The sequence below is a fragment of the Lynx rufus genome, unplaced genomic scaffold (genome assembly GCF_022079265.1).
Source record: "Lynx rufus isolate CCGP_SWC_20201006 ecotype Redwood Valley unplaced genomic scaffold, mLynRuf1.p SCAF_26, whole genome shotgun sequence".
Classification (NCBI taxonomy): Eukaryota; Metazoa; Chordata; class Mammalia; order Carnivora; family Felidae; genus Lynx; species Lynx rufus.
Genome location: NW_025814841.1, coordinates 14,058,220 through 14,072,500, shown reverse-complemented (window position 1 = coordinate 14,072,500; position 14,281 = coordinate 14,058,220). Strand labels below are relative to the sequence as shown.

The following is a 14,281-nucleotide window of genomic DNA, read 5'->3' as shown; positions in this document are numbered from 1 at the left end:
CCCCTAACTTATCATTAATGTCTTCCCCTAACTTACCCTCTGAAGGTTTTTAAATAAATATGTCTCTGAAAAGAAGTATTGCACTCGAAAGTATGCCACTGAACATCTGGGAAAACTGACTTAAAGTTACCAAACTCTTCCACATTGGAACTTACGGAAACCACCGTTAGAGAATATATCAAATACATAAAGCAGTTTTCAAAAAAAAAAAAAACAAACATTTTTTTTGTTACAAAGAACATTTTCACTATTTATGGGACACAATCACTACTTTGGATTTACTTTGCGGTTCTTGGGTCTAATTTATTTGCTAGTTGCAAAGTCTACTCTGCGAAACTCAAGAACGACAAAGGAAAAAGATAAGTGATTGACAAAAGTAACTGTGGCAAAGCTGACACACTCCTGTGGTCCTCACCTTCCCGGCAGGGAAGAGCGACAGTTGGAGCTGGCAGACTGTGGAAAATGTGAAAGCTTTTTGTTAGAGCACTCAGGAGAGGGAGGTAAGGGTTAAAAGAGCGAACTGCAAAATATCTGTCAAATGTGGGTTATTGTGATTGGAAGCGTCATCTACTGTACTAGACTCGTGCACGGGCTTTAATCTGGGGGCTTCTTTTGCAAAACACAACGAGTATGGCTTTGCCCATAAGTCCATGGAATACAAACGAATGATCTATTTCAAGAGAAAGCAAACAGGGGCCCGTCACCTGAATTTCAGGTCTACCCTAAGGATCAAACCTGTGACTCACAGCTTCTCCCTGACTCCGTTTGCTATGGGAAAATTGCCCTTCCTAAATGAAAATCCTCTACCTGTACCAAAAAATCACAGTATGTATACAAAAATGATTCAGGATGCCCCCCCCCAAAATGATACATATGCTCATTTCCGGTGTGATAATGTACAGAGTGTGGCACAATGTGCCTAACTCAACACTTCTGTTTTCAAATGAATGGTTTAAGTGAATTCTACCTTTAACAAAGAATTGCTAAAAAAAAAACCAAACAAACAAACAAACAAACAAACAAAAAACAATCAGTGGTTACCAAGGGTTGAGGGAGGGGAACTTGGGGTGTTACTGTTTAATGGGTACGGAGTTCCAGTTTGGGGTGATGAAGAAGGTCCTGAAGATGGGTGGCGGTGATGGATATACACCAACATGGAGGTACTTAATGCCGCTGAACTGCACACCCAGAAACGGTTAAAGTGGTCAATGTTACGTTATGTGTATTTTACCACAATGAAATTTTTTAAAAAATGTTATTAGCCTCAAAAATGAAAACACATAGAAGAACGTTATTCGTTATAAACTCTTGTTCATCTTAGACCAGTGATAAAAATCCTTCAAAGCAACTATGTCAAAATGAGCACCCTAGCTAGATTAAATGGATCGCTAACGTAACGAAAACATTTTGTCACTGCTGAAAGCCACTCGTCATGCCAAGAACATATACCTATTGCATTTTATACACACACATGTATTTGTGGCTAAGATAATAATAAACTGTGTCACCATGTCTTTATTGTCAGATGGTAAAAGAAACCATGGTGGGGACCAATACCCAATGCAGACTTGAGAACCCGGTTACTACAGAATTACCAGACTTACATGCAATCTCCAGGTAGGCGAACAAAACGGTTGGGAGAACAGTCTGTATTTTTCGTCTCACATACACACCCTCTCCCGTTACCCCCGGAAAACTGGGCTAGTTTCCGTTTGCTTACCACCAGTCCTAGTACGAGCGTGCGGACTCTCTCTCCTATCTCTGGAGAAATGTCATTGCCAAACTGCTGCAGGGTAGTAAGGAACCGTTTCAGCTTACTGAGTTGCCTGGCGCCACAGGCTGGGGGCAGCTGTTGATTAGCCAGAGAAGAAGAGGAAGAGGAGGAAGGCCCATTGCTAAAGCCATTGGGCGGCGAGGGGGCGCCATTCAAGGCTGTGGGTGAATGGCTCGTGCCATTGGTTACTGTCAAGAGCACAAAATAAGAAAGAAAAACAAGTAAATCAACGCAGAGGGAAAAGGCACAAGGAAATTACAATCAAGTTTTGTTCCCTTTAAATCTGGAGGATTCTGTGGTTTGGGAAACCGGGGGGGGGGGGGGGGGGGGGGGACTTTTCTGTCAAAGGCTTTGGCTTCCCAGGGGTACCACGGGTTCAGGTACTCTAGGACTGGATGGCTCTCCCCTCCTCACACTGCATGCCGGTACTCCACGTGGAAGCGGAGCCCCCATGGGAGTCGGCTGTAACCCGGGGACAGCCCTGCCTCCCGTGCACACATATGCCAACCACGTGAAATGTCTCAAACACGGAACAAACAGCGTTTTTGGATGTCAGCCTTCTGTCACAGGCTGACATCAATATAGCGGGACCGTTCCTCTCTAAACTGTTCCCCTAGAGAAAGTGTACATTTGGTGGAGACTAAATTCATCACTGAACATTTTTAATCATGTTTTGTACACACAACTGACAGCTGTGTTTATAGAAATAGGACTTTCAAGTTTTAACCTTATACCACCCAATTAGAAGGCTATTTTCTCCCCCTCATATTTCTTAACCACTTCTTTAGGGAAGATGCAAATTTTATATAAGAAGCCAAATGGATATGGTAATTATCAGAGAGTTAGTTCAAGAAATCGGAAAGGGACATCTCGTCCCAACTAATAGCGTGGATTGGCGGTAATTTGACAACTTTGTTTCCGATAAAATGTATCTGAACACCGAGATAATTCGTAAGAACAAGACTAGAGAATTCTGCGCATTTCTCACTAACGAAAATGTTGATTTTATCATATTAAAATCAATAAATTCGACCAACTCCACTTTATCCAACTCATCTATTACATGTAATTTTGATAGGTTATCTCCAACAGGAGTTTGAAGATGTCTGAAGCACTCTATCATTCTTAAAAGTTTCCAGATAATACAACAGCCCCTTGTCCCAAACGAGCACCAAAGCAACCTGTCATGAAATGATTGCTCACTAGGACCTCTCACAGAAGACATGTGCCCATCACTGTGGCTCTGGGTAACGACAAACCAGATATGAGATGACAGGGTCGCAACTTGGTGCCGCTGCAGCCTCCTGTTCCTTACACGTTTGGAAAGGCCTTTAAATGGCAGCGCCACGCCGCATAAACAGCCTGGGATGTGTATTTTGCCAATCCCTTATAATCCCATGGATCTAGTTTTGCCTGTGATTGTTCATTCATACAGACTTGATGACACACGATCTGTAAATAGTACTATCTGCAACAGATAGCATTTATTAGTTTCACAAATCCTTTAGGACAATTTTACCCGGGACTTTGAAACCGATGGAAACAAAGCTATCCACCATCCCTGCTGGAATCTACAGGAAAGGAAGGGAAGTGGCTGTTCTCTCGGAATGTTCTGTCCTTTCCTCGGACAACCCAGAAAGCCAATACACGCCACTGATTCAGGACACAAGGCCTGAGCCGAGTTGGAATCGAGTAAAGGTTTAATAAAAGTCTGACAGGCTCAAGACAAGAAAGATGCTCCTTCTTTCAGAAAGTTTTCTGGATGTGACTGTCGCCCAGAGCAATACCCCTTTTTCACGTAAGGCTGCTAGCTTTGAATCTTATTTGTAAATACCAGAAGAAAGTGGTATTAGAAGACCAGAAGCAACCTGGAAATAATTGTAGGATATTAACACGTTCCAAGGCAAAATGTACAAGCTAAAGTAAGGAGCTACACATTAAGTCAAACTAAAAATTACGGTGGTAACAAATGAAGCCGCAGCCCAAACGAATGCAATAGTCTTCATTGAGGAAATCAAAGCAGACTACAACTGTGAAGCAAAAATGGGAAGGCAGGCAAATATTGGCAGTCATACAAATTATACCTAAGATGCTGTACGTCTGCGCAGGCTCAATACCTACTCACTGGCAATTAAATGATTTGGGGGAAGGAGGCGGCGGGGGGGGGGGGGCTTCACTTGTGCAGGAAAAAAAAAATTTAGACTTCAAAATGGAAACGGGAAACGCAGAAGTGTCTACTCACACGTCGTCGGTGTAAATGAACTGGTTCTCGGAGCTCCTTGAGTTGTAGGGGGAGGTGGCATGGTGGGAGGAGTCAGCCTAGATGGGGTCTTCACATCCACAGGTGAGTCTGGCATCGTGGAGTGCTTCTCAGTCCGATCTGGAGGACGCCACCATTGAACAGGTTATTTTACTCCTTAAGCACCTTCGTTGCTTTTTGTTTCTTGTTTTTTGTTTTTTTTTTTAAGTGGGGTTCATCTTTTTTACAAGCAAGTGAGCAGAAGAAATCCGACATCTCCTCTCAATAAAATAGGCTGATCTACTGAAGTTTAAATCAGGACTTTATCATCCAAACCCCACTTAAGAAGGTGTAGCACAGATGGCAGGACCTCATTTGTAACTGGGTTATTTTACATCCTATTGTTATTTCTGGCTTGGGCAGATGCTACCTTGGTAGTGTTATATCCAACGGCACAACCTCACTCGAAGCTGAAGCCAACGCTAGCAAGAGGTAAAAAATAGATGAGGAAGTAAAATGGTAATAAACCCTTTAGTGAGGAACAACACAAATCTGAAGGTCTGTTATGCAGGTGAGATACTGATAGGAGCCAGCATGTTTATAAGGACTTTTTTTTTTGTAACACCTGCCATGCCCTTTCTGTGCTTAGTTTCTGGCCCATTAGGAGAAGCAGGTTATGTCTACCAGATACACTCCTCACTTCAAGTTCCTCTGCCCTGCAGGAAAACGCCCCACTACATAAATGCTGTGTTTCACACAATGAGGTTACACGATTGTTTATTCAGAATTTGTGATTTGTGACCCACCGTCTTAGAAACATGAGACCGATCCTTCAATTAATAACCTCGGGCGGAGTGAGAATGGAAAAACCCCAAATAGCAAATGAAAAGGAACGAAAGGCCCTCTCTGTATTTTCGCATGAGTATGTGACAGATATGGAGAAATTTCCTGATTACCCAATAACGAACATTTGAGCTTCAAGACTGTTTTCTACTATGCATGCTTTGCCTTTGAAATTCTGAGCTGTTTTTTTTCTGTCAAATCTATTGAAGCAACAGATCTCCAATAAAAAAGTGAGTTTTGTTTCTTTAGAATACAATTTTCTACCAGCACTGTGTGCCTGTGCACGCGCACACACACACACACACACACACACACACACACACCAAAAATGTCTGAGGCCCCTCATGCAGCCTTAGGTACAAATATTTCCCACTCGGACTTTTGGAAAAGTCAAGTCACGGGGACTACTGGTCAAGAGTGGGTCTTTTAAAACACTATGATAACCATGGGGAGAAATTCTCAACACTGACTTTAAATGTCTATTTTTTTTTTTTAAGTGAAAAATCCAAATCACTATGCTGGCAACTCCAAACCTACCTCACACCTTTATTCAGAGCCGTTTCACGAGACTTGGGTTGCAACAGAACATAACATTTTAAAGTTGAAATAATGTCGATGCCATAACAGGGGAAATGCGATAAAAGAATGAAAATAATCATCATTCTAATAAGAGCATTTTGATAGCCTAATATCAGAGTCTCTTTTCCTTCACCCTGACAGCTCGCTGGAGAACCACGAATGCCCCTTTAGTCAATGCGTGTTCTGAGTGAAATGTGGTAAAAACCCACATGGAGAGCGTTTCTACCTTGATCTCACCCCTTAAAAGCTTGCCTTCCTAGTGCTATTCCAGAACACTGTAACACCCAGGATCAGTAACTCACTTAGTCTAGAAAACTACCGAAGTCAGGCAGGTTTAAAAGCGCTTCTTCAATAGTTAAATTCGCTGCACGGTCTACTCACCTCAACCAACCTCAGCAACAAGGGAATAAATAGCTTTCCGCTTATGTTGCAGCTGAGGGAAGAGGTACAGCAGCAAATACAACTCTCCCTAAATAAAGGCAAATATTTCTGTCATGCCAAGGAAGGAGGGATAGAGGGAGGCTTGCCAGAGTCGGCTGGGAGATAACAGTGGGAACTGCAGGTCCATCTGGTTTTCATTCTGCGAACACTCACACTGAACTGTTAGAGAAGGCAGTCCAGATACACAGACTTGAAGCACGTGGTTGTGCAGACAGAGGGAGGAAGAGCGGGAGGGGGCGGGGGGGGGTGGGAATCGTGAAAAAATAAATAAATAAAGCAAGGGAAGGAAAAAAGCAGCAAGGGAGAAAAGAGCCCAAATGAAGAGAAAGTTACCCCAGGCGGCTTCGTCCACCTGGACATGCTGAGCCTTAGTGGGCACGGCCCCTGCACCTTACTTACCTGGAGGTACTTCTTGAGCAGAACCTAAACTGGAAAACACATCTGAAACCCACGTCTGTCTACCCTTGTTGCTGACACTGAGAGAAAAGGAAATAGACGATAAAATCGACAATGGGTGTCCTCTTCAAACTTAAGAGGATCTTAATAATAGTAACAACAGCAACAACAACAACAACGACGACGATAAAATGTAGAGGAGTGATTTTTTTTAAATCCTCGAAACGGCATCGATACTTTAAGAACAAGAACCACTGAGCCAAAGCATTGCAAAAACGCCACTGCTTCTAAACAGGACTATATGCATTCTGGCCGGAATAGCCAAATTTCGGCAACAGTTAGCTCCACTCTGATCAAATGGAGTTCCAACCCAGAGGTCCTACAAACTTAGACAAAGTGGGACCATATGTAACTCATTCCATGCTGTTCAGTGCAATCAATCCAGGACAAGGAGAGATGGTGAAGTTTCCAGCCAGGACTAACCCGGACACACACACAAACCCTCTGGAGTAGAGAGATTTAAGATAAATTCAGAAAATGTGTTTCAAGTATGCTGAGTCCTGTTGCATTTGTTTTGGATTACTTAAAAAAAAAAAAAAAAGCAAAACATTTTGAAATATATATTCTTGAAACTTTTATAGCAAACAGCAAAAGAACTATGATTCAACCACAGAAGTATTTCTTCTCCGTTTCAAATTAGAGGATACAGTAAAACCAATATTAAGTTATAATATTTCTTATGCAATTTTTTTAAGTTTATGAAAATTATTCCTAGATGTAATTTCTATTTTTAGTTGCTGCAGGGGAATGCTGACATCAATTGAAAGACTGGCACAAAATGGTAAAAAAAGAAAAAGAAAAAGAAAAACAATCTATCAGAGCAGGAAGGTATGTATAATCAAAAGGACTGACTTGCCTCTACCTTAATGATACACACTACTACTAAATAAAGATCTCCCCTATGTGGTAACATTTCAACTCACATGGCAAATATCCAACACATGTGTACCAAAGATGGCTGAAACATGGAAGAAAATGTGGCATATATAAATACATTACTGATACCATTTCAATATCCAATTCAGTGTCAGAGGCTTCTAGAAGGGGTATGTTTTCCATTTCCTTCTTTTTCTTTTTTTTTTTTTTTTTAAGTAAAAAGGAAAGGTATGGCATAATCTGCCGTAGCACTTACTTTACTTTTTGTTAGTTCAAACAGTTCCAGATGTGTTTTTAAGGTATGGAGAATAGGCATTCTGTACTTTCCTTATTTACATACTATTTCTAGAGATGATTACTGTAAATAGAAAGTTCAGGATTGGTAGACGGGATGTGTTTTTCTATCAGAGCTCATCATGTCAATTATAATAGAAGAAATATCTTGTAATAGAAGAAATACCTACATCCCAGATGTGACAGATCGAGAAACCTCTCGGTGAATTAGCAGTTGGTACAGTTGGTCTAATTTGAGTAAGTGCTAGCTATAGGAGCTACAAGATACACAATAAAGAGGAGTAAGCCCAAGTGGAACTGAAGTACTCCTACCAGAAAGGAGAAAGCAGCTAAGGAAACACAAAAGTGGGTACAGACTTTGATTTTTATTTCTATGGAAAATATGGCAAATTCAGGCCTGACAACAGAATCATCTAGTGACTCCAGTGGCTGGGTGTGAGATGTTAAAGGAAACTGCCTGCAGACTAGAATGGTGGCCACCCAGCCTCCACAATGCTGCCATCTCATTTCCCTGCTGAGCACTTCTGGAATGTTCATTCCTGCTCAGGAGAATAAAAGTCAAATGCTAATATTCTAAGCACAATGGAATGATACAGTGGAAGAAGGCTCTTTGGAATAACAGACAAATTTCCAAGTTAAGACAGACTTGGTTTCAAATGTAAACTCAGCCATCAGTAGTGGGTCCTCAGGCAAGTTATGTTGATCCTGAGTTCCTCATAAGAAGAATACTGATATACACCCCTCTCTGCCTCATTAAGACCCTGGCATAGTACCTACTCAAGTCAGGCACCAGCACATGTGATCTCCATTCTCTTGTGCCTGCCTCTCCATCATCCATTCATGGCTTTATTTCCAATGTCCTCCCCCCGGGTCTATGCTCTATCTGTACAGGGCACCCTGGCATTCCCTGCCTTTTCTGCCTTTCATTTTATACTGTTTATTTCCTTCATCTAGAAAGATCTGCCCCACCTATCCCATTCTTCACTGCCCATTACAGATCCTCTTATAGCTTTCCCCAGGTGCCCAAGGCACCAACCGCATCATGCTTGTTTGGCCTTTTAGCATTTACCACAGCCTATGAGTACGACAGTGTGTGTGTGTGTGTGTGTGTGTGTGTGTGTGTGTGCGTTTACACCCAATCACTCCAACCACAGCCTATGAGTACAATAGTTGTGTGTGTGTGTGTGTGTGTGTGTTATGTATCCAATCACTCCAACCAATGAAAACAGTAAGCAATTTGATGGCAGTTTTTTTAAATGCCTAATTTAAAAGACAAATACATAACCATCAACAGCGTATAAATACATGATTAGGAAGTGGAATGCAGGTAATATGGGAACATGCTGGAGATCTGAAATTTACTTCAACTCTGTGATCAACTTATGTCGTTTTAGGCAAGTGTAAGAATGACCTGTTACTTCATCACAGGTGTTTTATGAAGATTTTTTTTTCCTGAAACACAAATATGATCTTGTCTATTCCATGCTTTAAAACCTTTGGGAAGGTCCACTCCCCCTCTCTCTGCCCCTTCCCGGCTCACGCTGGGTCCCTCTGTCTCTCAATACTAAATAAACGTTAAAAAAATTTTTTTAAAAATGCAAAGGGGGTGCCTGGGTGGCTGTTGGTTAAGCATCTGACTTCGGCTCAGGTCATGATCTCGCGGTTTGTGAGTTCAAGCCCCACGTAGGGCTCTCTGCTGATAGCTCAGAACCTGGAGCCTGCTTTAGATTCTGTGTCTCCCCCTCTCTCTGCCCCTACCCTGCTCACACTCTGTGTCTGTCTCTCAATAGTAAATAAACGTTAAAAAAAAAAAAAAAAAAAAAAAAAAACACCTTTGGGAAGGTCCCACTGCCCACAGAATACAAACAGACTCTTTAGCTTATGTCACAGATCCTGGAGCTCCTACTCAACAGCGCTTCTCCCTTCTTTCTTGCTTGGAAGTCCTGATTTTGTTCAGGTGCACAATTCTTGGGGAGCAGATCCTTCTTCTTTTAATCAGGTTGTCATGCTCCCCTTTATCAGCAACAGGTTTCAGAGGTGAGTGCTGTGCTCCGATTCTAGACAATGGGTCATCCAGGGAGGTCTATGGAAGTTTTGGGAACGACTTCCTCATGAACTGATCAGAGACCCAAGGACTAAAACAGACCCTCTTCTTCTGGTAGGTACTGTTATATCTGTGATTCCTTCACTTCTCTTCTTTGGAGTCTACTTTTCTTACCCATAAAATTAAGCATTTTAGATTATATAACTTCAGGGATCATCTGCAAACTCTAATACTCTCTGGTTTCTTTCTACAGATATGGCTTATGTTCATTTCAAAGACAAAGAAGACTACCCAGAGAACATAAATCTGACAATAAAGGGACCACAAAATTATTTTGAAATTGGTGATCATAACCAGACTTCCTCTGTTCACATAAATATCTATGTCCACAAGAATGTGTCTGCATAGAAATCTTTTCCCACACACACTACAATTAACATCTATCTCTTGTTTTCAAATACCTTTTCAATCCTCATTACTAAATCTCCACTGATGATTCGGTTATGAAACAACCCTACCAATGTCCACTTGTCCCTGTTTAGTTACCATCAAAACACTCACTCTGATAGCCCAGGTTCTTAAAGAGTACTCTACACTCACATTCCTTCCTTCCTCATTTCCCATTCCATCTTTCACAAACTTCCAGTGGACTCCTAGAAAGTTTTCCTCCCCATACTGGGACCTGTCATACCTCTAATCCCATAACTACCTTGGGAGTCACCATGTTCTTTCATGACCTTGTACCAAGGTTACCAGCAGCTGGTTCCGGCACAGCACCCTGTCCAAGATGGGCAATCTCAGTCATTCTCCAACATTTTTACCTTCAGATGTGAAGGCAGAAAAACAATCTCACTCCAGAGGTAGAAGACTGTACTGCCTACTGCCCTCCATGTGAAAAAGAAGGCAACTAACAGGCAGAAAGAAATGAAGAAAAATGGCAAGAGATTATCCTGATAATGCGAAATTCTTCATTCTACTAATTCCTACAACGTGATCTTCCAAACAGCCCACAGAACCTTGTCAATCAATCCCTCCTTTGCCTAAAACCTACACTTGAAACCAGAGAATACACACTAAAATAATATTGGGAGTGTAGCGTCAAGATATCATCCTAACTCCCACTGAAACTCTTCAATTATCTCTTCATTATTAATCCAAGAAACACCAGATACTTTATCTGGCATCTTTGTAGAATCTGACTGCGTCTCACCACTTCCTCCCTTTGGAAACATTGTTATCCCCAGGATCCCAGCATTCCAACGCTCTCAATCTTCTCAGGACGTTCGGGCTGCTCCTTCTGACGTTTCTTCACCACTGTGATAATTACTGGTAGTTTCCCCCATGCTCCTTCATAGTTACTCTTGAAATCTTCTCTCTATACCTTCTCCTTAGGGACTTCATTTGTGTGGTGACAGTCACCCCATGGCTCTTATGTCGATGACTTGTACCTCTAGGCCTACCATCCCTCCCAAGTTCCGCACCCAAACATCCAGAGGGCTACTCATTTTCAACACCCTGGATTCAAACCCTCCTCATCCATCATCTCTCACCTGGTCTAATCAACAACCCATTGGATGGTCTCCCTGCCGTGCACTATCCCTCTCTGTGCCATTGTCCAAATCACACCATCACGTCACTACGTATGCCAAAGATATGATCAGAGACCTTACTCCTCTCTTCTTAGTACTCTTCAAAGACCTTTTGCGATGTAAAACATAAAGGCCTTGTGCCTTAATAAGGCACTGAAAGACCATTGAGTTTCTGGTTTCTGTAACTGCTCCAGGCTCATCTTCATTTCTCCCTTCCACTCTTATCCCCACCTCTGAACTCCGTACCAAACTAACGCAGCTCTCCCAATGCCCCCAGGTCGTACAGGCTTCCCTCACACTGCACCCTTTCTTTTCCCTAGATTCTTCTTCACCCCACCACTGCCTGGTTAAGTCCATCATTCCTTTAAATCTTCTTTCAGGTATTACTTCAGCCAGGGACCCTCCGTTGACAACCCTTCCATCCCTAGCTGGCCAGGAAGGCCCTTTATTCTCTTATTACCCGGTCCAGATCCCTCTTACAGCACTGACCACACTGTATTTAGAATCAAGTCGGTCTCTCTCACTAGGTCATAATTTATTCAAGGGTAATGATGACATCTTACTTGTTTTTATATTCTCAGCACTTTGCTCCGTGCCTGATACAGCGAACGTGCTCAATAAATGTAGTATTTTAAAGGAATACATAGTACTATGTCATAAGGCATGTCTACAGTCATGACAACTTTGAGACGCCAGAACTTTTAAGAGCTTTAACTTAAAATCACCTCCATCTTTTTTCTATCATCCTAAAAGAATTCTAAAAAGAATTTCTAGGGGCGCCTGGGTAGCTCAGTCAGTTAAGCGTCCGACTTCAGCTCAGGTCATGATCTCACAGTCTGTGAGTTCCAGCCCCGGGTCAGGCTCTGTGCTGACAGCTCAGAGCCTGGGGCCTGCTTCAGATTCTGTGTCTCCCTCTCTCTCTGCCCCTCCCCTGCTCATGCTCTGTCTCTCTCTGTCTCAGAAATAAATTTAAAACAACATTAAAATAAATAAATAAATAAATAAATAAATAAATAAATAAATGAAAAGAATTTCTATATTCTGAAAACATTAAGTTACCAAAGATAAATCTAAAAAAAAAAAAAAACAAAAAAACAAAAAAACCAGTAGTAAATCACTGAATTCACCAGCTTTTCAGTAATGACAACATATTCCCTAAGGCTTTTTATATAATATTAGAAAAAAGGCTTTGTAAAGCAATCTGTATACATAAGACCTACAGCCTCCAAAAGCTCCCTTTTTTTACAAGAATAGCAAAATCATACATATGCACATTCACAACAAAGAGAAAAGCATATTATGAACCAAAAACACATTTTTTCTACATTTCACAAGCTTTTCTGTTGCTTGTCTATGGATGGTGGGATTACACATTATTTTTAATTTCTTCTTGTTATTTTTCTCATTTATTTAAACGTTCTACAATGAGCATGTTTTCTTTTTACAAGCAAAAAAACAAACATACAAAAAACCAACTTATTAGGATAAGTCACCTAAAATCAAGCATTGGGCACTGTACCAAATGCCCTGCATGCTTTACCTCATTTTAAATCTCACTATGACTATGAAAAGGTACTACAAATTTGCCCATCTTATAAAAAGGAACTGAGGCCCAGAAGGATTGGACAATCTGTCCAAGGTTACAAGCCAGAACTCATTCCAGACCTTCTCAAGAGTCCATTACCTTCTAAAACTAATGTTATTTTTACATGATCTAGAAAACTGAAATAAAGACATATTCAGTTAATGTTAAACTGAGAGCGTTACATGAGGACTTCATCTTCCAATATTACTGTAACTAGCCACCTGTGACCACGTAAATTTTAATTAAAGTTAAACAAAATTTAAAACTCAGCTCCTCAGTCACACTAGCCACATTCAATAAGGTAGCTGTGCCTACCCTATTAGGGAACTCGGTCCTGGAACACTTCCGTTATCATAAAATCACAGCGCCATACTAAAATAATGGCTCTATGGCAGGAGTCCCTGGAGGTGACAATGCAGATTGAAAGAGCAGGGATGAGAAGAGGTGCCTCTGGTTTCATCTGAAACACCTTCCGTCCCATTAAGACCTTTCATATTTTTTTTTCATAGATTGGGCTTCTACATATTTCATTTGGTAAGCTTAACTGGTAGAAAATACAAAAGTTTGAAACCCAATGACTAAAATAAGTAAACTCTCAGCTCTGAGAAAGCGGGAGAGTAAGACAGGTCATTAGTAAACACTGGGAAACTGCACTAATGAGAACAAGGCCAAGGACTCAGTGTGGAATGAGCCAGTAAGCCGCTGGGCCAGCAGCTATCTGGAATCAGAGATGACAGTCTGAAGACCAGCTTCATGCCTTTAAAGTGCATGAACTTGGGTTAAGATGGAAAACAGGCAGAAGAATGAGATGAGTCTATAATAACCTATCACGATTTCTAGAAAAATAGCTTCAATAATGTTTGGGTCATGTCCTTACGGGGATAACAATGGGAATTTCCCTTCCCTTCCTATGGCATTTATCTAGCTAGCACTTGACACATTTATCTTGGTTTTGAGTGTCTCCCCAACCACAGTGTCAGCTTCACGAATGCAGAAATTTCTACCTGTTTGTTAAGTCCAGCCTCCATAGCATTAAGAAGAGTGCTTGAAATAGCAGCCACTTGATTTGTTGAATGAACGAAGAAGGTAAGCGAAGACTAAAACAAAGCCAGTTTCCGACAAAACAGCCAGTGACATATTAGGAACTATGGTTACCTAGAGCGGGCAAAGGCTGAGTGAGGCAGACAGCATAAGTGTTCAAAGTAGACGCCACTTTACGGAGGGGAAAATGCTAAGCAGTAGAAGCAGGAAATAGTTTCAATCACTCTGCTCATTTTTTGACAAAGATGAGCGGTGGACCCCAAGATAAAGCACGCTATTTTTTTTAGAAAGTGTTTATTTATTTGTTTGGGGGGAGGGGGGTACGGGGCAAGGAGAGTGGGAGAGAGAATCCCAAGCCGGCTCCGTGCCATCAGTGCAGAATCTGCTGCGGGGCTTGATCTCAAGAACTGTGAGATCATGACCTGCGCCAAAATGAAGAGTGGATTGCCTTAACCAATTGGCACCCCCCAAAAAACACTCTAAACATTAACAAGTACCCAAATGGTGGTTGTAGCTAGAA

The 14,281-nt window shown here is 41.5% G+C and overlaps 1 protein-coding gene across 1 annotated transcript in view; it reads right to left on the bottom strand.

Annotated features, from left to right (window-relative positions):
- The window catches only part of RUNX1T1 (RUNX1 partner transcriptional co-repressor 1), a 112,543-nt gene that overhangs the window by 53,409 nt on the left and 44,853 nt on the right, over window positions 1-14,281 (bottom strand). The window contains exons 2-3 of the mRNA XM_047088985.1: window positions 4,017-4,154; window positions 1,721-1,962 (exon numbers count right to left, since the gene is read on the bottom strand). Coding sequence (XP_046944941.1) covers window positions 1,721-1,962; window positions 4,017-4,154 — 380 coding nt within the window. The remainder of the gene's footprint in view (window positions 1-1,720; window positions 1,963-4,016; window positions 4,155-14,281) is intronic.